We start from the raw sequence: 24,824 nt of genomic DNA, 5'->3' as shown, positions 1-24,824 counted from the left end.
TTGGCTGCGACGTACAACAATCGCAGACTAGTGGTGTTATCACGACGGCTCGCATTCTAGATGTATTCCGGAAGTTGAAACCTAGCCGAGAGTGTTCGCCGAAGAATACCAGGAAGGCACTTAGCAGTGGCCCCGATTGTTAGCGGAGTCAGAGCTGAAGCCGTTTCCGATGAGTGTCATCAACCATCATCGTTCAATTCCCTCGAACTATAGCCGGACGACAAATGAACCGATAGTGTGGAATTCATGGGTACAGGAAAAGCCATCCAAAAGCGTACTCCGTTCCCCGTTGCCATTTTCGACTCAAGGCAGCGACTGCATGAACAGTCAAAAGAGGCATTGCATGCAACTTCTTGTGCTGATGACACAGTGAAGCACCCAAAAGAAATTATCCATGTCCAAGCTTAGGGGGTGACAGTGGTCTTTGTTTGCGAGAGATGGTCGATGGTAGGAAAGAAGTTTCACTGACTCCTCCAACCGTCACACTTCTAAGATTGTAGAGATGTCGGATATTCAAACTAGGGAGGCCACAAGATGCCTGTTTCAAAGACATTTCAAACACATCGAAGGTATCAAAACAAGGAATTGCAGAGCTCCTTTTCTGTCGAGGCCGCGGACGACGCAAGTGAAAAGAATGCCGCAAAAATCGCGATATCGCCATTGTCACATAGCAGTCGAGACAAATTCAGAGTGAATTTTTGCGAGACTCGGATAGAACAGTGTGTGCAACAATCTGGTCCACGAAGCGGAAGGGATGACTCCACCGCTATTCGAAGGACTAGAAGCTCAGATGGATAATACATCACTGATATCGATGACGGTTCTGAGAGCTGAGCGCCGGAATCACTGTGCGCGCCGCAATAGCAGTGAGCGCATCAGATGAGAAGCCCTCGTGGGTCCTGCTGCTTCCATTTCTCTTACCGTTGATAGCGCTCCCACTGGGTTCTAGTTTTCTCGTATGATTTTGTCAATTCCCGTGTCCTGACTGGTGCCGGCCCCGCGGTCTCGGAAATATCCGAACCGGGAGTCGAGGTCTTCCTCTGCTCGCTCGAAGGGCACTCGATCTCATACCTTGTGTCGATACTCACCATGTCTCTCATTTGTGAGCCCCACCAACTCCTCCTGCCGGAATCTCACCTACTTGTTGCTGCCAACCGATACCGCCATGAATCCAGACTCAACAATCGAGACGGGGTCACGCTCGTTATTGCGCACTGCAGCAGCGGCCGTGAGTGTTAACCCTGTCGTATTCCTTATCGGACTCATCATCTACTCAGACAAGGAACAATGGTTGCCTACCCTCACTATGTTGTTTGACCTCTGCTTCAAATCTACTGCCCTTCAACCTGGCTGGCGCGTGCGGGAAGCCTGGGCACTGGATGCACCTAACCACGGTGATTCTGCCCTATTGAATAGAGCAATTCTCTGTGGGCATCAGCCGCTATGTGGGTGCACACTCCTGTATCAGATGCAGGTACTAATTCAATGTGATTCTAGCTATTCAAGACTATGCCAGCATGCTCGGCTACTTTGTGAGGTCTGAATTTGTGAAGGGACACAGCATTGTGGCGGTTGGTCACTCTGCGAGTACTTCCGCTTGGTAAGAAAGTCTCATATGCTCACAATTATCAAAGTCTAATGGATAGACTACATAGGACCCTGGTGTGCGGCGGAAATGATCCACCCTCCCTTCGTGCTCTCATACTCGTGGAACCGGTCATGTTGCCGCCCCCGATCAGCGAGGAATCTCTTAAGAAGGGAGACACCAACACTGCTGGAGTGCTTGCTCGTCGAGAGTTCTGGGAAGACTTCGCCACTCTACGGACCTGGTTGCTTAAGAGATACCCTTGGAAGATATGGGACCCACGGGTGCTTGAACTCTATCTGGTGCCTCGTCTACTTGATGTTTTCGTGTTGACTATGCTCACCGCCGACATAGAAGTACGGTTTTGTCGAGGACACTGATCCCAAGACCGGCAAGATGGGAGTCACACCCAAGTCTCGTAATGCCCAGGAGGTGGGCTACTACTATGCGAACGACCATATTGTCGCAGGAAAGTTGATCAGTAAGATGTGCGCTCGGTACCCTGTCCATGCTGTTTTTAGCGAGCGTCCGGAGCTGGTGTAAGTAAAATCATAAACGTGCTCACATGCGCTTATTACTAAAGCAAGGATTCAAGCTCCTTGGCAGCTCGCGAGGGGATATGCGATGTCTCGGAAGGCCGTGTGATGGCTTCCATCTCAGTTGTCCCAAACTGCGGCCACTTGGTTCGTGTTTTGGGTGTATGCTGTTGGTATATCCTGACTCACATGCGGCTAGGCATTACAAGAGAACCCTGACGGTGTCGCTCAAGTGATATACTCCATTTTTTGCGCTTCATCTGAGAAGGATAGCAATGAACAACGCCCTGCAGCGCGTCTTTGAGCGTGGCTTTTTTTACGAGCTACCCTACCCCGTTCGTGTGTATCATTCGTAATACTGCGCATGTGAGCATCACCGTATGAACTCCGTCGCTGATCTTTCTTTTTTCATGTCCGCATTTGTCCAAAGGAGACTAAACGATGAATAGAGCACAGTCGATATCCCAAGTGATCTAAGAGCCGTACATATATATATACGCTACCCCCCACGAGGCGCCTCATGTCGGCCGCCTCCGATGGGACACCCCAGACAAGAGTGCAGAGCCCGACTCCGAGCTAGATCTCGGCGCGAGGACCCGAACGACGCCTCAGAGGCCGGCCCATTCGAGCCAGGCGGGGGCTCGCCGCGCGCTCTAACCCTCTGAGGAGACGCCGCGCGACCGGCTGGGGTGTACATCGGGACAGACGAGCAGGAGGCCGGCGACGAAAACGAGGGACATGCTGCCTGCGACGACGTAGATCGTCTTGGGGTACATCGCGACCGTTTTGCTGTAGACGATTTCCGAATATAAGAGGCTAAAGGGCACGCGGGTATACTATCACCAATGACGAAGCAGGAAGACGGTGAAGGGAGAACGCACCATGACAATTGATCATCGGTCCAAAAACCTGCACCAGAGGGATGTTAAGATAAGAAGGAGATTTAGTAGCTCAGCTTCACGATACATCAGCTGTTGCTAATACTCCAGCTTAACACGAGAACCGACCCGTTTGGCACCCTGGTCATAGATATGCTCGATTGCACCGAGAGGCTCTTCCGCAGTTGGGGGTCGTCGGAACGACGACGCAGCCGCCTTGGTCTTCTTGCCCAGCGACTCCGAAAACAATAATAGCACAAGCATCAGCTGAACGAGCAACGCGAGAGCAGCGACGTAGAAGATGAGTGGATAAGAGCGGAATTACATAGAGCCGCGTCGAGCTCCCTCTCGTCTGTATAGAGCTGGCAGATGTCGGCTGAGGCTGTGCAGTGGACGACGGGGTAGCGCCCCCAAGGACCAAGGTGGTGGTGACGTTGTGTGCGAGAAGGTCGAACTCGGGGAAGCAAACCCATGCGCTCGCCTCATCAGTGTGATTATCCTTTGGACGATGGTGAGACAAACGCGCTCTAGAGGCCAGTGCACAAGGATGTACTTACGAAGTCGACGACGACGACCTCAGGTGCTTAGAGCTCTGACTGTGCTCCCTCCACCACGACCTGGGCCTGGATCGCCAAGACTGCGAGGAGTCTCAAGAGAACGTGCGTATCTTGGCAAGAACACAGCTGTTTCGTCGATTCTGAAAGGATGCATGTACCCAGCAGTTGTACGAGACGTCAACACGCTTGAGGGTGTGGGGAATCTACCGGGGCCAGCGAAGTGCTGCGAAAGGATAGATAGCAGGACCGGCGCTGCGGCAGATATAATGGCCTTCACTGCTGACAACGCATACTAGACACACGGCGGCGCGCTCAACATGAACACGCACCTGATGTCTGGCATGGATAGCCATGGCGTCCGCTCCCTAGTGCCTCTGCAAACTGGGGGGAGATACAAGCAGACCTACCTTATATAGATAGGCGGTAGGGACAAACGTGGGGACGGGGATCCTACGACACAAGTCTCCACGCTAAGGAGGGGTAGTTGCAGGGAGATTCAACTCATGTTATAATTAGGGGGGGAAAGGAAGAATATCGAAGGAACCGAGGAAGAGCTAGCGATCTTAGAGCACTGGGAGCACGAGATTACAGGGAATAGAGAACTTGCCTAGATGCGTGCAGAAGTGGAGAGACAGAGGGCAAGCCACGCCGAGAGGTGAGCAGATGGAAAGGACAGAGGAGGGACTAGCAACATGTGGCGTTCCTGACATCGTAGAAGGGCAGTCGTACAGCGAGGAGACACACCAATCGGGCCCAGAGAGTGCCTGCAGGTCGACAGGACGTTTGGCGTCAGCCCTGAACCAAGGATGACCCGGACTCGCCCCAGCAGACAGAAAGCAGATCACAGAGAAGATATAGCATCCCTTGAGGATTTGTTGAAGGGTGACATTCGCCGTCTAGCATCTCAAGGCGTGTCTACGACGCAGACAAGGCGGGAAAGGTAGTAGGATGAAGAAAGCGCCGAGAGTCCAAATTTGACTTCCGCATCAATTGAGACCAACGGCTCCTTCCGTTCAACATGCGACTTGATACCTTTTGCACTTGGTCTAAACGACCATGCATCTCTTTTTTTCCTCACGCGGACTTCCTTTCTAGTGGAACACACAACACGGCCCAACGATCGTAAAACCTCAATTTCCAACCGTCGCCACCAATCTCGCCGCCCATCACTTCTGCGTCCTTCAACCTGCAAGCAGCGTGGGGAAACAAGCATCTGTCCGATGTCCTGCGGTGAGACGTGCCTTCCCCACCCCACCTTCACGAACCTCGCTACTACTTGCGCCAAGTACCGTCATGCCTACTCTTCAATATGTCCATGGCGTGCGCACGAACATAATAAGCGTGCAAAGCCAGACCCCATCTCCCTCTCCAGCTCCACGGTCCTTGTGCGCGATGAAGATCCCGTTGCTGATCGCATACAAGGGTTACAATGCGGCACAGTGTCGCTCGAATGCAATGGTCACGGCGTTGCAGATCCCTTACTCCAAGTCGTCACCAGTCGACCCGGTAGGCGAGCAACGAAGCGGTGCCGTTAGAGGGGAGGTTCATACTCTTCAATGTGGCCACTCGAAATGTACACGGTTATACATTGGCACGATATGACTAATACGGACGTTCTAGATAAAGGTCCTAAGGTGTTCAGTGAGAGCCAACAAAGCCAAGCTCTGGCCGTAAGGCATGGTGGTGAGAGGTATATCTTTGTACTGCTTGGCATCATGAAAGACCGGTGTACCAAATGATGTCTGCCTCAGCTCTCCCTCCTCCGAGATATTTGCGAGCACGCCCTCCATCGCCTTCCTTGCTGTGTCCACGTAGCGCTCCTCTCGTGGGATCAGCCGTAGGCGCAGCGCCTTCGAGATGCCGTACGCAAAGCCCGCCGTAGCCGATGCCTCCAAGTACGACGACGGGTCGTCTATGAGCGTGTGCCAGAGGCCAGTCTGAGGGTTCTGATACTTGACCAAGGCGTCGATCTGGGCCACAAGAGATGTTGTCAAGAATTTGCGAACACCATCGGTTTCGGGCAACCCGAGAAGCTCGATGAAGTCGGGGATCGCGACAGTCACCCAGCAGTTACCCCGACCCCAGCGCGCCTTCCCAAAATGGTGGTGTCCGTCAAACGTCCACCCTGGAAGCAAAGTCGTCTCTGATGCGGCCCGGGAGTAGACGAGTACCCAAGGACGCACCATGGAACCAGAGCCCCGTTTTCAGGTCCTGGAGGTATTTGATGCTGTGTCCTTTAGCTTGCTGCGCACCCGACATCTGACTATAAACTCACTGTAGGATAAATTGGCGTTTCGCCTCTTCGACGTAATGCGGTCGATTGAGGACAAGGCCAATTTTCGCCAGCGGGAGAACGCTCATCATGAGTGTGTCATCCCACAGTTGCTGGGAGTTGTCGGTGAGGTACGTGATATGTTGGAGGCCGCCCTCTTCGGTCCGGGGCATGTCATACATAACCCACTCCGCCCAAGAATCGAGGTGGACGAAGTAGTCCGCGACACCTTTTTCGTGCAGATAGGCGGCAGTAAGCAATGGGGACATGGTATTGACGTTCTGGTAGAGATGTCGCATCAGTAGTTTGCTAGCTAAGTGTAGTACGGACGCGGAGACGCACCTTGGTGGTACCGATCTCGAACCTGTCCTTGAACCACTTCAGCGCTATATCGAGCGCTCGTTGATCCCCGGTGATCTCGTGGAACTTCAGCAGCCCGTAGAGACCTGACGTCGTTGTGTCAACTCTAGTCCCTGTGACCATTGAACGGTACCTTACCGACTCCATGTGTCCACTGTCATACTGGTGAGTGTTGATGATCAGGTACTAGTCTTATATGATGTGCTTACCTCCCAATCCTCCCAGCCTTTTGTGTCGATTATGCGGCCATCGGCGAGAGGCATGAGGAACTCGCCCGTCTCATCCTTGATATTGACGAGGCAAGTGATCAAGTTGTTGATGTGCTTGATCGTAGCGACCTTGGCAGGATTGACATTTCTGAAAGACATGGCTATTCGTGTCGAGGCTGGTCGATCGTCGTACACTCTTAGCGGCCTCCTTTATGTGCCTGTGATTGACCTCTTGGCGCAGGCGGCGGCGGTCCGGTCTTGCGGGCCAGGTCTTGCGGCCTGGCGGGCCGACGATCACATACCCCGCATTTTCCCGCATCTTCCAGGGTCCGGGTGATTGGCGGTGAAGCGAGTCGTCCAGCTGGATCGGAGACTTCTTTGTTCAATTTCGCAGCTGACCCCATGGGGTCAGCTGGTACGGGCCAAGCCTAGTTCGAGGCGCGTATAAGATATTTGGTGTCGAAGTCGAGTAACGGCGACCTCGTCTTGCCTCTTCCAACCTGCGCCCGGCAGTATGTCAGGACTTGACAAGCACGACCCCTCCTCCCAGGTGCTCGAGCGTCGAATCGAAGATGTCGAGAAGGACATCACGTCCGTGACGAGCAGGGCGGAGACTCAACGTATGTCACTCATACAAGTTCCTCAAGTGCTTTGACTGACTCGTCTTGTGTTACGTCTCTAGCTGCTGCTGGTATCGATGCGGAGGTTGCAGGTAGGCCATGTTACTGTAGACAGCTGTCGCCGCGAGTTTCCTCTGACAAATTGACATTCAGAATTCTTTGCGACGCAGGGAAAGGGACCCATTGAGATAGACGAGGCGACGGATCGGAGGTTGAGGTGGATGATTCACAAGCGTGTCTTGGTAGGAACCCAATGTGCACCGACCAGCTATGCCCAGCGTTGGGCTGACTACCTTTCCCCCATAGGTGGTCATGGTCGTCACGTACTTTGCCCAAACGCTCGACAAAGGGTGAGAGATGATTCGACTTGAAGTTGAGTACCTGCCACTAAAGAGGCGCTTGGTAGAACGATTAATTTCGCGTCCATCATGGGGATCGTCGATGACACGCACCTTGTTGGACAACAATACTCTTGGCTGACGACTTGCGGTATGTCTTCCTACCTGATACACGCTGTATGATCATGAACTTACACTACCCAATCGTAGTGTATCTTGCCATGTAAGCTCAAATGCCTCTCATTCTTCGAGGTTCGGCTCAACAAAGCGATCTGCAGTCTTGCCTGGGAATTCCCTACGAACAGACTGATCCAAAGGCTGCCGATTGGGAAGTATCTTGCCTTCAAGTGCGCTCTCCACACATTCCACGCTTCACCTACCACTTAGCGAGCACCTGTAGCATCTCTGCGTGGGGTGCAGTCCTTGCGTGTACCGCTGCATGCAAGAACTTCACAGGTCTTGTCATCGTCCGGACATTCCTTGGCATCTTCGAGACCGTTTGCCAGCCTGCATTCGTCTTTCTGTCGACCATGTGGTACCGACGTGAGGAGCAAGCACTGGTCATCGGCGCGTTCTACTCCATGAACGGTTTCCAGCAATGCGTTGGCGGTTTGCTTGCGTACGGCGTCGCCCATATCCAAAATCAGCCCCTGAAGAACTGGCAAATCTTGTTCACTGTGTGTGCGGCTCTTTTACGTTGCCATAACGTGTTGCCCTAACAATCATTCAGCTGCTTGGATCTCTCACCTTCGCTTGGGGAATCTTCGTCGGTTTCTGGCTTCCGGATTCCCCCATGCGGGCCACGTGTTTCTCGCCTGAGGATCGTCTGCTCATGGCGGAGCGAGTAAGGAAGAACGAAACTGGAATCTAAAACAAGGAGTTCAAGGTGCGTAAACAGTTCTAGGTCACTGGTCCTCCGGCTCACGAAGTCGACAGTGGTACCAAGTCCGCGAAGCCTTCACTGATCCTGTCGTGCTGAGTTGTACCTTGATTTCTGTACGCCACACGCTCCCCTCCTGCGAATAACATTCTCACGTGGGCTTCGCCTTCCAGTTCACCAATGGACTCCCTCCTGGCGGTCTCGGCGCATTTTCCAACCTGATCATCAGGGCGTTCGGTTACACCACGCTACAAACGTACCTCCTCGCCATCGCTCAAGGGGCAATCATCATGAGTTTCCTCTTCAGCGCTGCCTACCTCTCCAGGAGATACAACCAGAAGGTACTGTTTGGAATCATTTACACATTGCCTAGCATAATCGGCACCATCGTATTCTTGAGTACGTCGCTAAAAACTCATTTCGTAGTACAGAGGCTGATGAATCGGACAGCCGTTCCAACCGGGAGTGACACGAAAGTTGGCCTCCTGATTTCATTCTAGTAAGTTCAGGGCACGGCGTTCTATCCCTGGACATGAGTTGAATCTTTGCTTTAGCCTAACGATGGCATTCGGAGCGGTGTCGGTCCTGAACCTCGCCATTATGTCGAACAATGTCGCGGGGCGCACGAAGCAAGTCGTCGCTTCTTCCCTCGTCTTCGTTGCTTGGGCCGTCGGGAACGCGGTCGGCCCACAGGTGTTCCGCTCTAACGATGCTCCGCGATACACGAAAGCGTTCATCGCGCATCTCGTGGTCTATTGCGTGCAAATCGCTGCACTCTTTTTCCTTCGTCTATACCTTATGCGTCTGAATCTCTTGAAGCGGCGCGCAGCTGCCCTGAGGGAGACGACGGCTGGCGGTGAGCAGAGGGTAAGTCTTTAAGTTTTGTTCCAGTGGCATTTCCTGGAGACTGGGATTATTTGCCTGACAGGACGAGCACATAAGCCATACGCATGCCTTTGACGACTTGACGGACCAGGAGAATGCTGACTTCCGGTATATATACTAGGCTTGCGACAACATGATCGTTCGCTCCCACACTCTTACCCCCGCTCTCACGTCCATCTCTGCACGATGTTTCCTGAACGATTGACACGCTGTATTACTAGCACACGACTTAGGATTATGGCTCAGACGACAAATATATCTTAACAAGTCATTTAGTGCCAGTGTCACATGCAGATAAGGGACTAACGGGCATGAAGGGAAGAACGCGGAACGTGAATGGGCCTCCCATGGCCACTAAGTAGTGTGGCGGAATCATGATCGATACTTCCCTAAACCGACCTTCTAGTGGGGATAGGCAGCGCCCACTAGCCGATGTTCTGCTTACATAACGGTAGCGCTCAGAGATTTTGTCCGATCGAGTTATCTAAACAAACGACTCTCATCTAAGCGAGCTCAACTCGATCGAAAACGTATCTAGATTGTACTCCGACATGGATTGGAGTGGTATACGGAGGCTTGGAGGTCATAACCGTGTTCAGACAAGGAACAAAGGTGCGGTTTGAGTCTCGGAAAGACCAAAACCCTGTTGGCACGGCGTAGGTTTGGGTGAACCATTGACATGTCTTGCAGGATGTTTTGCTGCATAGGATGATCGCACTGGTCGGGAGAGGACGGAGGCAACAGGGTTGGCTGGGTCTGCCAGAGGTGTAGGAGGGATTTTTCTATGTTGCGATGCTTCTAGCTATTTATATCGTTTATACTCGTGCTTGGAAGAGCTTTCTGCGCACATGAGCGGCGAGCCATGGCGTATAGGGGAAGTGAGCTGGTAGGCTGGTACTATCGTTTTGGGTAGTTATCGCAGCTCCTGTCCACTCAACGCCGAGCGCTTCTACATTATGTAAGCCAGCCACCGTCCACAAACATCGTGATTTTTACCCTGCTGGGCTCACTTTGAGCTCTGGGTGCTCACACAAAAGTTGTAGAAGAGCTAACACACTAGCGATTCTCTCGTGCAGTTTTTCCATTTACCTCGTATCTACATATCTAAGCCCTAACTCGAAAATCGCCACGAGAGACCTTGTGCATTCGATGTCCATGATAATTTTTCACCACTTGTCTCAGTCATAATGGGGAAGTACGGAGAGAGATCTTTCTTTTACCTGTCGACCGCCCTTCAGCCACCAGCATTCCTTTCCGCTGTCCTGCCGTCTTATCGAGCCGTCGTCTAGAGGAGATTACCGCGCAATTCAAGCCCCGTCCACATCTAGAGGCATAAGCGAAGGCCGGGCGCTCTGACGCGCGCCTCCTCGGTTAACCCGGGCGCTGCCTATCCCCACTTCTAGCAGAGACAGCATACGCACTAGGTTTATATCCGTGACTCATGATGAGAGGCTCGAAACCGACTTACGTGCTCCGGCTAGTCGGGGTCCGGAAGGTTGCCCGGGCGCCATCATGATCGGACTGCCTCCATCAACGGTTGGGTGTCGGCGCCTAGAAGTCAAGAACCTTTTGCTCCTGATCACTTACGCGGAGTGTTTTTGACCTCACTGCCCACGCGTGCCTTTAAGCTTACAGAAGCCGTCATCAGTTCCTTCGAGCCGCTCCCCATTCCTCTGACATGTCAGATCCTCGCAAACACTCCAAGGCTCACGTTCGGGCTGCAGTACCCTCAGAAATGGACGACGTTGCGCGTGTCCTTACTCGTGCCTTCGTAAATGACCCGGCGATGAACTGGTATGGGTGTGTCAGGGAGCTGGTGAAGGATCTGGACCGTCCGACGCCCTCGGAGCGGAAGACTATTAGGAACCTAAACTGGTTCCAGATTGCCCTCACCAGAGCAACTCTTCTTGTGGGCGGTTTCATAGACGTTGTTGTGGTCCCTTCCGAGAGCGATTTTAGAGAAGAGAATATCGTGGCGGTCGGGATTTGGTTGCCCCCTGGGGAGACTCTGGATCTCCCGCCCATGACATTCCTTCGGGCGGGCCTACTGAAGGTTGTCTGGGGATGGGGCCTGACTGGTGTCAAGGCGAGTGCCATTTGCCAGTGTGGTTCTGGCTCGCAATCGCTAACTTGATATTTGAATAGAGAATGGTTCTAGACTTCACTCCCGCAGTTGAACGTGCCCTCGAAACAGCTTTCAAGGCTCGTGGGCGGGATCGCCTGGACTCTTGGTATTTGTTCGAGATGGTAGTCGATCCAGCTCACCAAGGGAAAGGTAGGGACGTAGTCTGCCAGCGACAGTGACTTAGCTGACATTTTGGCATACAGGATATGCTTCCATGTTGATGGAGGCGGGATTTCAACGGACGACGCCAAAACCAGTTCACTTGGAGGCTACGAAAGCAAGCACGCGCGATATCTACGCACATTTTGGGTTTGAGGTAGGTATCCCTGTGCAACTCTATAGCTTTGCTCATCGCGTTGCTAGGTGAATGAGGAACACCAGTTCGGAGTTGGCGCAGTGGACAAGAACGGCCTCACGGCTCGCGGAGAAGCCGCCGCTGGATATCCAGAATGGGTCATGACGAAGGTGCGCATAGAGAACGATCATGGATTTCATCGTGCGGTTTGCTTACGTTTGGCACAGTGGGAGACATGAAGACATCTTGCGCATCTATACGCTACCTACGTACGTCACATCTGCACTTCGCCCCCCACGCACAATCGCCTGAAGATTGAGTCAGAAGACGCATAATACGTACATACCACACTAGTGAAAACTCTGTCCTTTCTAGCTCCAGTAAAAGCGGCGAAGATTTTCTTCAGAAGTGCGCAATCGTTGAGAATGACCTTAGACAAACTCCCCTAGGGATTGGTTGGTGCTTCCCACTGGACCTATCAGCCATACGTATAGCGACCTCGATTTATCTGTGCAAGTCGCATTTAATTTGAATGAAATTAGACTCGGAGATTAGATCTAGTACTAGTATATGGTACAATGCCAATATGCAGTCCCCCTGTTACACGCCGGTGGTGTTGAATTTGCAAAAGACTGCTGAAGGAGAGGCGAAGGAAGGGACAAAGTCAACGAGAGTGGGAATGAGCAGTGCTCAGAGGTATACAGAAGCTATGGAGAATGCAAGCCGTTCATGAAACCATTCGAATCCGGGCCCTCACAGTCTAGCCTGGAGCGTTGGAATCGATCGCAACTGAGGTTGAGCGGCTCGCGCCTGCATGGACGCTGCCCATTCTAGCATACGAGTGACCAATTCCCTGAGTTCTTCGGGCTTGTTGGCAGCGTGGACAACTACCCGGATACGCTCCTGACCGCGAGGCACCGCAGGATAGGGAACGGATGTGCAGGCGTAGCCGTATCGTCGAAGATGCGCTGCCAGCAAGACTGGATGCTCCGTCAGTATAGGAAATATTGGGCTGACAATGTCGTTGGGGAAGTCTCCAGGGGCCTTCCGCGGAAGCAGAGAGAGGAGGCTTGGTGGAACGTGCTTTAGGGATCCTTCCACTAAGCGGTGAAAATGTTCGGAGAGGCGGTGCAGACGTTCGCGTGCCTAGTAAGAACTTATGAGCTATGGACTACGGTAACGAATCCCTAACACATACCTCGTCACCAGCGTGACTACCAATGTGATCGGGGGAGGCATCGAGGAGGCAGACCAAAGCCCCGGGCATTGACGTGGAAAAGATGAATGGTCGACCGTAGTTGATGATATAATGTCGCACGATGGCAGATGTGAGGAGAACGGCTGCCCAGGGAAAACTTGTTAGAATAGAACGCTGCTAACGGGATCTCGTAAACATACCACCACTAGTAGCACGCGCTTTGCCAAACGGATGAAGAACAGTGTCGATCCGTCCGGTCAAGCCAAGCGCTGCAACAAATCCGCGCCCTTGAGAGCCATAGATTCCGGTAGAATGCGCCTCGTCAACCATGATGTGGCCGCAGTTTTTGGATACCAGCTCGTCCACAGCTCGTACGATCTCGTGAAGGGGTGCGAAATCGCCGTCCATGCTGTACAAGCTCTCCACGGCGACGAAGACCGTAGCTCTGCCCGCCGCAATGGCTGGGTGCGCCGCCAGCACGCCGGAGAGACACTCGCGAAACGAGGCGACGGAGTTGTGCCGGAAGGGGAATAGCGCGCCCTTGGCGCGGGACTCGGCCATGCCATCGCGCGTGGAGGCGTGGACGAGCTCGTCGTACACGACCGCGTCGCCCTCCTGCGGGATGGATCGCCAGAACGCGACGTTCGCGTCGTAACCAGAGTTGCAAAGGAGTGCGGCGGGGGCGCCGAAGAAATGCTTCATGCGGGCCTCGAACACGACGTGCGCGGCCGTGTTGCCGTTCAGGACACGCGAGCCGCCGCTACCGAGAATGCGGCGTGTGTCGGCAAGCGTTTTAAGGGCTGCGATACGAAGAGCTGGATCGAGCGCGAGGGAGAGGTAGTCGTTGGAAAGCAGGTCTGATGCCGACGAGGGGACCTCTTGGAGCAAGTCCAGGGTAGGTATTGACCGTTTCTGGCGATACGCGATAGCCTGACCGAGCGCGGTAGCAAGAGGACCGGACATGATTATTCTACGTTATATAACAAAGTTTTAGGATCAACAGTCTGGTGAGGGAGATTCAGGCATACCTGCAAGAGCCACGACGCAATATGCGCGCCGGCTGTTCGGGGCTAGACGAGCACCGTAGTAATTACAGATGTTGTATGTCTGAACGATTTCCTAAGGATTCTGTGAGTGTCGATAGCGTTTTAACAGCGACATTCGTTTACCCCCACGCACCTGGTTGCTTGGCCTCTTCGTTATGTACAGCGTTTGAGAGCAGGCAAGACTTGAGTTGGGAACATTCACGGGAGGTTGAGACGATGTCATAGGAATAGCAACGACGCAGGGTGCAGGAACTCGTTACTCGCCAGATCCGCTCTGCCGAGTCGCTTGAGCTATCTTACGATAACGAGGCCACATCTCATGCAAACTCGTTCAGCAAATCGAGCCTCTGGACATCGAGCCTCTGGACACCGAGAACCAATCGTAGGCGCAGGACTGGACGGTGCAGAGCATCAGGGGTATCATGAATCGTGGATTACGCGATGATGGTCTCTCGATATCAGCGGGAGAAAGGATCATCCGTACGAGTTCGAGGCAATGTGATCGTTGATGGAGTGGTCGTCAGACGCTACGCAGCCCAAATAAGTAGTCAGCACGGACCGCAAGATCAGCCTAATAGCGTCCCGCACAGCGGTAGCCTTGCCTGCGCCCGCGTACGTCTCTAGGGCTCCAACATCACATTACAATGAAGCGGATCACCTCCCCGCATAAAGATCGACTAGAAGCAACGTATCCCGCCCTCCCTCGTCATCGCGTGTGGCCCCGCCATAGCGCGACAGCGTCAGCTCTGACCGTTCTCTGGCCAGACAGCAGCGCGGGGCCTCTGAGTCTGTCCCCTTACGACCACTGACGACATTATGTCAGCGAGTTTTCCGCTGTCGAAAGCATACTTCGTGGCGCTTTTCTGCGAAGCCATCCTGCATGGTACGCGTGCCCATAGGCCGTCTAGAGAGTGGCGTATGCTGAGAGGATTGCAGGTATCTTCACAGTATTGGCCGGCGGTGCGGTGTATCTGCTTCTGTAAGTACGAAATCTGACAGTCCGGAGATCCGACCCAACCGACCTTCGTTCACAGCCGTAAGAGGAGACAGTATGAGCGGAAGGAGAGAAACATGACGACCAATACGGTCATGTTGTTCCTGACTGTACTCATGTACAGTCTCTCGACGGTGCATATAGCCCTGTCGCTCCGCCAGAATCTTATCGCGTTCTTCGCCCAGCATGCGGCTGAGGGTGCACTGAGTATTCTCAACGACCAGGGGAACCCGATAGTGTATATGCAAATCCTTATTGAGGTCGTCAACGTGAGTGAATTAACTCTTTTCTAGGCCAGCTTTTTTCACTGACGATCGTTGTGCTGCTTTCCCAGTGTCTTCTTGGTGTGAGTGATTACACTATCCTGCCACTCGTGCAAGCTGACACGTACCCTAGGATTCAATCGTGTGCTGGAGGGCTTGGGTCCTCTGGGGAAGAGACTACAGGGTCGTCATTCCCCCGATACTATGTATTTCGGGCGGCCTGGGTACGTACCGACCTCTTGACCAAGCGATCCGACCCAGAGCGATCTCATTCGGGAATTTTCCTGCTATAGCAACAGGGATCGGGATGGTGCACGCCTTTGCGGTATCCCCGCCTGGCCAGGAGGTCTACGACGCCGACATTACAAGTTGGTTCTTGGCTTTCGGTGTCTTGACGTGCATATCGAACATCTACTGCGTCGTGGCCATCTCGTACAAGGCCTGGTGCGTGAACGTCCTCCCGCTCAATCTCGGAATGGTGCAACTTACTCGCCAGAGACGCCAGGGCGACGTTCCGCAACATGCGCCAGTACAGTAGGGGCATGGTGATACGCGGCGGCAAGTACCACAGTGCGCTGCTGATCATCGTCGAGTCGGGTGTCCTGTACTGCGTGGTCCTCGTAAGTCGAGGACGCAAACTTGGCCGAGACGACATGTGCTCACCTGTCCGCGCCATAGATCATCACAGTCATCTTGTTCGCTTCGGACAACAACGGCGTCTACGTCATCGCTGATATGCTCAGCCACCTGACGGTAAGACATCTCGCAAAGTTCTGCAGCGCGACACTGCCGTGCTGACGCGCACACGGTCCGCAGGGGATCTACCCCACCGTGATCATCGTGCTCGTCAGCCTGAAGATGACGTTCTACGACGACGTCGCCCGCGCGCAGAAAACGCTGACCACGTTCCAGGCCGAGGCCCCGTCCGGCGAGTTCAGGACGACGGTCGACTCCCGGAGAAGAGCGCGCGGCGCAGTCGAGTCTGGCGAGTCTGGCGAGACGGAGAGCACATACGTCCTTGAGCCCATGTCGTTCGCCCCGCGCCGGTCGCTCGACTTGCGAGGGGCATTCCCATCAAACGTTTCCGCTAAGGAGGACGGTCTTATATGTTAAGATATCAGATGTAGGCCCTAATTATCGTACATACCCTAATGCGCACTTTTAGCGCGTTCGCGCTTCGTCCACGAGCTGCTGGCGGTGTCTGGTCTTCTCCACGAACTGTCCTGTGGTTTTGGTCTACCGGTGAGAAATTATAGCGCTTCACTGACGATAGGTTCTCACCAAGATGACATGTTCATTCCAGCTGGGAGCGAGACCATATGCAAGCCCGGTGAGGTAGTCTGTCTCGCTGTCGCTCAGCAGGGCCCGGCAAGGGCCTACCGGGGATGCCCTCCAAGCGTCCTGAGTAGCTGGTCGGACTCTCGTTGCGGTCCGCTCTCTGAGCAGTCTGAGCGTGTTTATTCGAGAGGGGCCTATCTTTATGCAAACCCTTGTAAGTATCAACCTTCGCATGATGTGATTTTGTGAACGTTGGTCTTCGTGAATGAAAGGAGGGCTGCGGTTGCTGCTAAAGTGATCGTCGTTATGGATTGTCCGTATAACACCTATGAGGAGGCCATTGATGGATTGCTCATCCGGTAAGTAACCCCTGGACAGCCAATGAAGAGCAGGGTTTAGGGCAGGCACCAGCCTGAGATCTCGATGGCGAAGAAGTAGTCAAAGTGCCAATATGAGGCACCGGCTACCGAGATTCGAGGAGGAGCATGGGACCCAGCTGGGTGCACACAGGCCTCACCCACGCGACCGCTTGCAGCTTCTACGCTCTCTCTCACTGACCACGACCACACAACTCGAACAGCATGCCGCTCACCCTGGATGCCACGACGCTCAACGCCCTCGCCGTTCTCGGCGTCATCCTCGCCCTGCCGCATCTCTATCGCCTCCTCGACTTCCTCTGGCTCTACTTCCTCCGCCCGGACTCCGTTAAACGTTACCTCCACGGGCGCGCCCCATATGCCATCGTCACAGGTGCCACAGACGGCATTGGCAAGGCGACCGCGGCGGAGCTGCTCGCCCGCGGGTTCAACGTAGTGTTGCACGGACGGAACGAGGCGAAGATGCAGCAGGTCGTGCGCGAGCTGCGCGCGCAGGGTAAGGGCAAGGGCGAGGCGGGCGAGAGGGACATCAGGTACTTCATTGCGGACGCGGCGAAGGCGGGGCACGACTTCGCGAAGCTCGTCGAGCCGTTCGGGGCTCTGCACGTCACCATCGTCGTGCACAACGTCGGCGGGTCGGACCTGTCCGCTGCTAGGTGCGTCTCACCCAGAAGCTTGCAAAATGGATGCTGACGCCGCCAGGCTCCCAGGATCGACGGGCACAGCGAGGACTACATCCTGGGTGTCGTGAACAAGAACTCGTTCTTCTCCCTCTTCCTCACGCGCGCGCTCCTCCCGCAGCTGCGGCGCGCGGCGCAGTCCGGGCCCGTGCAGGTGTTCTTCGTCGGCTCGCTCGCAGGGGACATCGCCCCAGTGCGGCTGCCGATCTACGCCGCGTCGAAGGGGTTCCTGGAGTCGCTCGCGCGCGGGCTGGACAACGATGAGCAGTTCCTCGGGGTGGACGACCGGCCGACGGGCGTGCGCTTCGGGTACCTCTCGGTGGGCGCGGTGCACTCGGACAACCACGACGCGCCCATGCCGCCTAGTTTGACGACGCCGACGTCTGCGCGGTTTGCGCGCGCGCTCGTGGATGCGGTGGGGTGCGGGCGGCGAAGGGTCGCGCCGTATTGGGTTCACGCCGTGCTGTCTTGGCTGGTGGAGCTGGGGCCGGAGAGCGTTGCGGACGCGGCTAGCGCGCAGGAGATGCGGGGGCTGATCGCGAGGGCGGAGAAGGGCAAGTGAGATGGGGGCCGGGTGCTTCGTTATGTATTGGTATGGCTCGGACTGGGTTTGGCATGGTGTGTAAGTGAGTACGTGCCCATTGTCGAAGGACTTGTCGCTTCTCAAGAAACCGTAATTGACATGTGGTTCAGTTGATGAGATTGTGCCTCTGTTGACGGCATTCAGGATGTGTTCTGCTCCTCAAACCGTTGCCGATGCCAATGTGAACTGGCAGATCGAGACGATGCGGTTGGCGTGAACGATGAAGCTCGGAGTGACATAGAGATAAGGTACGTCGGGTGCCGGCTCAAAGAGAATATGGACATGCAGTCTGCGAGCACCAGAGTGCAAGGCGACGGGGGGAAGCAGAGGGTTTGAAGGCCGTTCGGTCTGCCGGCATTGAATATATAAGTCTGGTGCAGGGACGCGTCTATGTCGAGCTGCCCTTCACCCGGTGACGATCGGGAGTGGGATGCCGGCCGAGCTTTCCATTTAGTAAACTATGCGACATATTTACGCACGAAGGCCGCTGTGAAGAGACAGAAGACGACCCGCGGGGTGCTGTCAATCGTCGATGTTCCCCCAAGGCGCGTCGCGATCACGTGTCCGCGGCTCTAGGGCGTCGTATTCTTGTCGGGAATATTGGCTCGAGTGCGCCCGTCTTGTCGCTCGCCAAGTCCGAATGCGGTGTAGATCCTGTTCGCGGGCGAGCGGAAAGCTTAAGTTGCGTCGCAAAAACATAGCTGAATGAGCCGAGGAAAGCAAGTAGGTCCTATGTAGATGTATATGTGACAACATCCGAACAGGAACAGATTCCGGCTGTCCGTGTAACAGACGAAGTGCATGACTTGAGCGTTGGCCTTCTCATCCACCTCACGCGACACAAGCGATAGGCTGAGGTTATCCTCCACGAATACGCGGAGAGGTGCTCAAACTCGGCCGGATTATGGATCAGGCCATCTGGCAACACAGTTACCCATCAAGCTTGCAGAGGCTCAATTTCCGCCCTGGGAACCTCTGAACCATTTGAAGAGAATTCACGTGAGTCGAAAGCCATAGGATATGCTCCAACTTGAAGGACATCTTGCAAGTGGCGGGCCGAGATACCTTCTTATCCTTAGCCTTACCTGCGTGCTTCTGACTTCCCTTTGGCGGACAGGCTACTCGTCCATGCTATTCCACCACGGGTTCCGTCGTGCGTCTCCCAAAAAAGTGATCCAGCTCGTCGCGTTGAAGCCGAAGAAAAAGGACACCTCGGGTTCGAGGTGCGCCGCTGCGACTTGCGTTCGAACCTCGTTTTCGTACTCCCTGACCGGGCCCCTCACCTCACTTGCGCGCTGTTTCACAGACGGTCGAGACACACATGGTGGGCGTTGGCGAAGTGGATGCCGCCGGAGTCGAGTTCGTGATAATCAAGGTAACGTTTCTCCTCCCGTTGTCTTGTCATCGCACGCCTGACATCCCGATCCAGTGATCGTCGTGAATCACTAAAGTCGCAGTGCGTTTTCGAACGATGTCCTCCTTGCAGCGCTAGCCCTTGGGTGGACGTGCATATGGATCGCCCCACCTAGCTAAGGAAGGAAACTTATAACACTACCGTCGATTACGATCGGATCCGTCTGACTCGAGGACAGCTCCTTACTGGAATCACCATCAACTGCAACCGCTTTTCTTCACGTGCGCAATCAACCGATCACTGTAAGACTTGTCGAACAACGTTCCACATGCACACAACGTCTCCCAGGGATCATCAAAACATACACGAAAAGCACTTGACTAGATTGGGTCATGATCATAACAGGCGTCGTGAGCGTGAGCAGAGCAGGATAGTAGATACATGTCAGACAGATGCGGGAAACGTGAAGCGGGAGGTCATGGGGCGTGTCGCAAGAGGTAGGGTGCGCGAAGTAGAGTAGGCAAGTAGTATGGGGTGGTATCGCAGGTAGGATGGAGGTAGGGCGAGCAGAATTAAATCAGACACAGCACGAAGTTCAGCAACGGGAGGTATGTCCCGCCCGCCATAAAAGGTATCGCGTATAAAGAGGCGAATGGGAGAGGGCGGGCGAGTGCGGGGGTAGAAATGCGAGCGCAGACGACGCAGAGGGAGACCACGATGAGAGTAGCATGAACCGAAGGGAAGTGGATAATTTCACGTCGAAAAGTGGACGTAACGTAGTGTAAGTAGCAACCAATAACCAAGGAGCACCGACCTACGCCGGCGCCGCTCTAAGATCCAAGGCCACACCCCAGCGGCGGAAGGAAACAACTCAACAGCCCATAGCGACAACAAGACGACCAGACGACCAGATAAACGGGAAAGGAGGCAGCTGCGACCATGCAATGGGCAACGCAGAGCAGGCCAGAGAAGAGAGCGAACGGATGCCAGACCAGAGCACGCGCACTTTTACCACATCGTATCTTCACGAACAGGCCTCTCGCCCCAGGGCGCCTCCGCGCCACTGCGCCAAGGCAGCCTCGGCAAGTGCACGACCGCGCCCGTGATAGGGTCCGTCTGCGTCGTCGTCACGCTCAAGTCCGTCAAGCTATCCTCCGTCGTCGTCCTCGACGTCACCGTCCCCGACACCGTCGCACTCGGGGTCGGGACGGAGATGGGAAGCGGCACGCCAGGAGGATACGCTGGATCCGGGGTAACAACGTCGTCGGGGTGGCCATTGCTTCTGGGCGGAGGGGGTGATATCGTGCCGGGGAAGCCGCGGCTGAAGACCGCCGACAGTGGCGGGGCAACCTCTCCGACATCTCCATGCCGCCGCCCTGGGCGATGGTCGTCAAAGGAGATCGAGTTAGTGTGCGCGAGAGACTGTCCGCTGCTGCCCGTCGGCCGTCTTGAGTGCGAGTTGCTCGATCCCGAGGGTCGCGAGGAGTTCGAGCCGGTCAGGGTATGCCGGGAGGACGCTGCAGCGGAGCCGGAGGGACTATGGGACGAGTGTGGGCTCAGGTGCGACCGCATCGAATGTAACGAGCCGCGCTCTGATTGAAGCGCGTCTCGAGGCTGGACTACCATGGGCTGGATGAACGCACCTGAGTTAATACGAAGCGGTAGCACTGTCGCAGACGAGACTTGACTCACCACACCAAAAGTCAACCTCCTGCCTTCGTGTCTCCCGCCACCAGACAAGCTCGACCACCCGTTATCAGCCGAAGGCGGCGCATCGTCGAGCACGTCCACACGCGAGGTGCTATCTGTTGCTATCGTCGCGGGGCCTGCAGTGCTGCTCACGATCGAGTTCCTCCACACGCTGATATCCGGAAGACCGGGCGGGCTACTACGCGATCCAGAAGCGGCGCTAAACGGCGAAGCCGGGCGCGGAGCAGGCATGTCCAGAACATCGATGTCCGAGTACTCCACTGCCACCGACTGCGGGCGCGTCGCGGCCTCATAAGTTGGCGGGCTGTCCCCGGCGAAGTGTCCGTGGCTATCCCCAGGAGACCCAGACCCAGACCGGCGGACCTCGCGCTGTAGCGGCGACGGCTGCGCAGGATAAGCGGCAGGCATTGGGGGGACGGGAGGCACGCTCGCGGGGCCAGAGCCTTGCGTCGTGCGGGTGCCCAAAGAGCTCCCCGGCCGCGAGCGAGCGTCGAAGAACACCGTGTTGCCGCTCGCCTCACTCACCGCGCTGACGCTCGAGATAGGCCGCTCTCCGCCCATGCCGAACCCAAGCCCAGCATCCTGTTGCCTAATCCTGCGCCCAAAGCTGTCAGTAGTCGGGCTGGTCGGCTCGTGCGTCGAAATGCGGAACGACGCAGGACGCGACTGAGAACCGGGGCGAGACCGTGAGCCGTGACGGGAGTGGCGTGGGGGCGTCCGGGTATACGTATCGGACGGCTCCCCTTCCTGTTCGCTGTGGGTACCAAGCTGCGAGCCGGCGGGAGTCCCCAGGAACGACATGCGCCTGAACCAGCTCAGCCGTCCGAGGTTAGCGAGACGGTCAAGCCCAAGGACGTTCGGGGCCGCGGCGCTCGTGCTCGCGCCAACGGTCCCGGGCTGGATCTGCGCGACCTTCACCCGCCTAGCCGTGAGCATCTCGGCGCCCTCAGCCTCCTGCAGATCGAGGCTACCCAGCGACTTGTCCGACATAATGGATCGCTTCTCTGATCCAAGCGATGGGTTAGAAGCGCGGCGCGCAGCCACGCCCAGACTGTCGGGGTCAATAGGGCGTGGGGGCAGCAGCGGGGACTCGACGTCGGTCGACGGCCGACGCTCGACCATACGAATGCTAGGGTAAGGGGGCGCGTCCGCCATCTCTTCTCCCATGCGCAGCTGAACATCGCGAGGGATGATGGGCTCACCCGGCCTGGCCTTGGAGCGATAGGACGACACCGTCCCCGTTCGTGCGATCGCGGGAAGACTGACGAGAGTATCCGTGTCAGTGCGGGTGTGGCCGGCCTCAGTACCACTACGGATACTGCCTCGTGTGAGGAAGGGATCCTCCTCGTCGCCGCTTTCCCGTGGAGAACCTTCTCCAGGGGACCGAGGAGGGCTCGGCTCCAAGTCCCGGGGCTCGACGATATCCCATCCTGTCCAGATCGGCTGTTGACTACGGCGCATAGACATCAACGTTGTCGAGCGATTCCAGAAACTAGACGAAGGGTCTTGGGGGTCAACCTGACGGCGCTTGCGAGTCTGACGAAGGAGGAAGATGATGGCGATGAGGACGAGAAGAAGAAGGGTTCCCAGGATGCTGCCCAGAATCGCGCCGAGGGTGCTTGGTGAGATGCCATGGGAAGATCCTGCTGCTGGAGATGCTGTTGGTATAGTCGACGTTGACGAGGCCGTCGACGAGGTGGCGCTTAGGATAGAAGAAGAGGGTGTGCTTGATGCAGATGTCGGGGATAGTGTGGTGGAGGTGGAGGGAGCAGAAGTTATGGCGGAGCTGGGAGATGATGAGGTAGGTGTCGCAGTAGTAGTGGTGGAAGCAGAAATCGTCGATGGCGGCGGGGTCAAACCGCCCCAAGTCCACACTCCGTCGGTACCTAGCGGGATCTAACGATGCTAAGATGAACATCTGGCACTCGCGAAAGCAGAAGGGGGGACTTTGTGCAAGAAAGACAGAATGGTAGACTCACGCTTGGACCGAAGTAGGTCAATGGCAATTGCAAGGTAGTGGACGATGTCGAGACAACGCCGTCGGGGAGAGTGACGACGGTAGTAGAAAGGGTGAGCCATGAGGGGAGCACCTGGGTAGGCACAGCCATAGCCAAAGAGGGGTATGAGGTGAGAGTCGTGAACGGGGTGTGATCAAGACAGTGGTCGCAGTTTGGGTAGAGAACGTGGGGTAAGCGTGAACGCTATCGAATGGAAGGGTGAGCTTCGGGGGTGATGGTGCGGGCCGTGGGCCGGAAAAGGAACTTACAGGTCGTGAAGTAGGATTTATGTTGTTAGCGAGTTGCGTTGCGGTGAGAGATTTCGGAGAGTAAGAAGGAGGGAGACGGGGGACACGGAGGGGGCGGGGAGGGGACGGTGGCAGCGCGAACTCGAGCGGGAGAGTGAGGAGAAGCGCCGGGTTGAATGTGCATTCAACCCCACGTGGCCGCCACCATTTCGCAGACGCCGAGCGGCCTTTACCTCTTTCGTCCACTCCCGTCCTGTCAGTCTTCTGATTTCCGCAAGCACCAACATTACAATCTCCGAACGCTTCAAGAAACGTCGAAAGAGACAGGCGGTGTCACTGAAGAATGCAGGGGCATGCAATGAAGCAAGGCGCGGTTCGAATGGAGCGATCTTGCGGCGTAAACGATGAAGCTACGAGAAGGATATGAAGACATGGAGATAAGGTACGTCGGGTGCGGGCTCAAAGAGAAGACGGGGATGCAGTGTGCGATGACCAAGGCGGCGAGAGGGGAGCAGAGGTCTGAAGATCGTTTGGACTACCGGCTGTGAATATATATATACTCTATGTCGAGCTGCCCTTCACCGGTGACGATCGGGAGTGGGATGCTAGAGAAGCAAGATCGGCTGGGCTTCCCACTTACAGCGAATGTAAAAATCAGCGTCGCATGCCCCGCGCCGGGTGGTGTGCTCGGATCAGCGGCAGGCACCTGCCGAGCCCCGCCAGCCTGCTCTCCGGCCACCTTCCAGCTCGGGGACACGCTCGCGGTGACTGTTCGAGACGTGCCCCGACGAGCGATGCCGCTTTTCGAGCTACAGAATACTCGATATCTTACCTGGTATGTTCCCAACACAGATACCCGATATATTCAAGTGCTTCCAGAGGTGGAACAGAGTTGGGCAATGGCCTCGGTGCGGTAGGGTTGGGGCTCGGCCGGGGAGTTCCGGTGATCCGAGCACACCACCCGGCGCGGGGCATGCGACGCTGATTTTTACATCCGCTGTAGTTAAATGTGCGACATTGTAGTACGCAAAAAGCTGTCGCATGAGCTTGAAGGCTGCGGCTAAGTCAATCGTCGATCTTTCTCCTTTTTGACAGGACGCGTCGGCGCGTCGCGATCACGTGTTCGCGCCTGGAGTGTGCCTGTCTTGTCTCTCACCGAGTCTGTATACAGTGTATAACACCCAGCTGGCGAGCGAGCGGCTTGTTGTGTCGCGAGCATATAGCGCAATAGACGAGAGTCCGAGCAAAGCAAGTCGGTTCTACATTTGACGACATTAACCAGGAGCATCGTGCTATCGTCGGCTAGCCACCTAGCGCAGCAGAATATTGCTTTCCGGTGTAGTAGACGACGTGCATTACCTGGGCAGCGACCTTCTTATCCACCTCACCGAACACAAACGATAGGAAGAGGTCCCGGTCATCCTCCAGGAATACCGATCACATCGTCTCTCTGTCAGTTCACATTGGCGTCGGCAACAGTTTGAGGAGCAGAACACATCCTGCATGCTGTCGACAGGCACAATCCTATACACTGAGCCACATCGTATTTGGCCCAA

General features: G+C 55.5%; 8 protein-coding genes across 8 annotated transcripts; 5 read left to right on the top strand and 3 right to left on the bottom strand.

The window, feature by feature from the left end:
• Positions 1-1,089: 1,089 nt before the first annotated feature.
• Positions 1,090-2,664, top strand: DICSQDRAFT_113051 (uncharacterized protein; the record flags this gene model as incomplete). Its single annotated transcript, XM_007370697.1, has 7 exons — positions 1,090-1,228; positions 1,278-1,445; positions 1,498-1,600; positions 1,656-1,887; positions 1,940-2,124; positions 2,181-2,268; positions 2,321-2,664. 7 exons carry the CDS (start codon positions 1,090-1,092, stop codon positions 2,423-2,425), a joined length of 1,020 nt encoding a protein of 339 aa, XP_007370759.1. The 3' UTR covers positions 2,426-2,664.
• A 2,508-nt stretch (positions 2,665-5,172) lies between these two features.
• On the bottom strand, positions 5,173-6,565 carry DICSQDRAFT_113047 (glycoside hydrolase family 105 protein; the record flags this gene model as incomplete). The annotated part of the gene is made up of 6 exons (XM_007370696.1): positions 6,398-6,565; positions 6,327-6,342; positions 6,171-6,274; positions 5,832-6,109; positions 5,740-5,783; positions 5,173-5,699 (listed from the first exon to the last, which is right to left on the bottom strand). Exons 1-6 carry the CDS (start codon positions 6,554-6,556, stop codon positions 5,173-5,175), a joined length of 1,128 nt encoding a protein of 375 aa, XP_007370758.1. The 5' UTR covers positions 6,557-6,565.
• Positions 6,566-6,911: 346 nt separating this feature from the next.
• DICSQDRAFT_174836 (MFS general substrate transporter) lies at positions 6,912-9,241 on the top strand (the record flags this gene model as incomplete). The annotated part of the gene is made up of 14 exons (XM_007370695.1): positions 6,912-7,017; positions 7,080-7,109; positions 7,171-7,259; positions 7,324-7,367; positions 7,424-7,506; positions 7,566-7,578; positions 7,634-7,702; positions 7,756-8,032; positions 8,086-8,199; positions 8,292-8,351; positions 8,409-8,634; positions 8,686-8,734; positions 8,790-9,102; positions 9,164-9,241. 14 exons carry the CDS (start codon positions 6,912-6,914, stop codon positions 9,239-9,241), a joined length of 1,551 nt encoding a protein of 516 aa, XP_007370757.1.
• Positions 9,242-10,798: 1,557 nt separating this feature from the next.
• On the top strand, positions 10,799-11,779 carry DICSQDRAFT_163865 (uncharacterized protein; the record flags this gene model as incomplete). The annotated part of the gene is made up of 5 exons (XM_007370694.1): positions 10,799-11,173; positions 11,266-11,395; positions 11,449-11,561; positions 11,609-11,710; positions 11,768-11,779. The coding sequence occupies 5 exons, from the start codon at positions 10,799-10,801 to the stop codon at positions 11,777-11,779; spliced, it is 732 nt and encodes a 243-aa protein (XP_007370756.1).
• Positions 11,780-12,293: 514 nt separating this feature from the next.
• On the bottom strand, positions 12,294-13,701 carry DICSQDRAFT_150414 (PLP-dependent transferase; the record flags this gene model as incomplete). The annotated part of the gene is made up of 3 exons (XM_007370693.1): positions 12,294-12,686; positions 12,739-12,881; positions 12,939-13,701. The coding sequence occupies 3 exons, from the start codon at positions 13,699-13,701 to the stop codon at positions 12,294-12,296; spliced, it is 1,299 nt and encodes a 432-aa protein (XP_007370755.1).
• Positions 13,702-14,600: 899 nt separating this feature from the next.
• On the top strand, positions 14,601-16,154 carry DICSQDRAFT_130063 (uncharacterized protein; the record flags this gene model as incomplete). Its single annotated transcript, XM_007370692.1, has 8 exons — positions 14,601-14,667; positions 14,721-14,763; positions 14,903-15,047; positions 15,175-15,265; positions 15,335-15,473; positions 15,538-15,661; positions 15,720-15,794; positions 15,858-16,154. 8 exons carry the CDS (start codon positions 14,601-14,603, stop codon positions 16,152-16,154), a joined length of 981 nt encoding a protein of 326 aa, XP_007370754.1.
• A 734-nt stretch (positions 16,155-16,888) lies between these two features.
• Positions 16,889-18,058, top strand: DICSQDRAFT_157890 (NAD(P)-binding protein). Its single transcript, XM_007370691.1, has 2 exons — positions 16,889-17,352; positions 17,407-18,058. The coding sequence occupies exons 1-2, from the start codon at positions 16,901-16,903 to the stop codon at positions 17,936-17,938; spliced, it is 984 nt and encodes a 327-aa protein (XP_007370753.1). The 5' UTR covers positions 16,889-16,900; the 3' UTR covers positions 17,939-18,058.
• A 2,263-nt stretch (positions 18,059-20,321) lies between these two features.
• On the bottom strand, positions 20,322-23,131 carry DICSQDRAFT_130061 (uncharacterized protein; the record flags this gene model as incomplete). Its single annotated transcript, XM_007370690.1, has 4 exons — positions 20,322-20,927; positions 20,957-20,980; positions 21,006-22,919; positions 23,003-23,131. 4 exons carry the CDS (start codon positions 23,129-23,131, stop codon positions 20,322-20,324), a joined length of 2,673 nt encoding a protein of 890 aa, XP_007370752.1.
• Positions 23,132-24,824: the final 1,693 nt, after the last annotated feature.

Source organism: Dichomitus squalens (assembly GCF_000275845.1).
Source record: "Dichomitus squalens LYAD-421 SS1 unplaced genomic scaffold DICSQscaffold_73, whole genome shotgun sequence".
In the NCBI taxonomy this organism is placed as follows: domain Eukaryota; kingdom Fungi; phylum Basidiomycota; class Agaricomycetes; order Polyporales; family Polyporaceae; genus Dichomitus; species Dichomitus squalens.
This window is presented reverse-complemented; position numbering and strand designations above follow the sequence as displayed.

What these genes read in the sequence shown, in the direction of transcription:
- DICSQDRAFT_157890 (XM_007370691.1), top strand. Translation starts at nt 16,901, where the DNA reads ATGCCGCTCACCCTGGATGCCACGACGCTCAACGCCCTCGCCGTTCTC. An exon ending in TCGGACCTGTCCGCTGCTAG is followed by an intron (nt 17,353 to 17,406) that starts GTGCGTCTCACC and finishes CCAGGCTCCCAG; the next exon opens with GATCGACGGGCACAGCGAGG.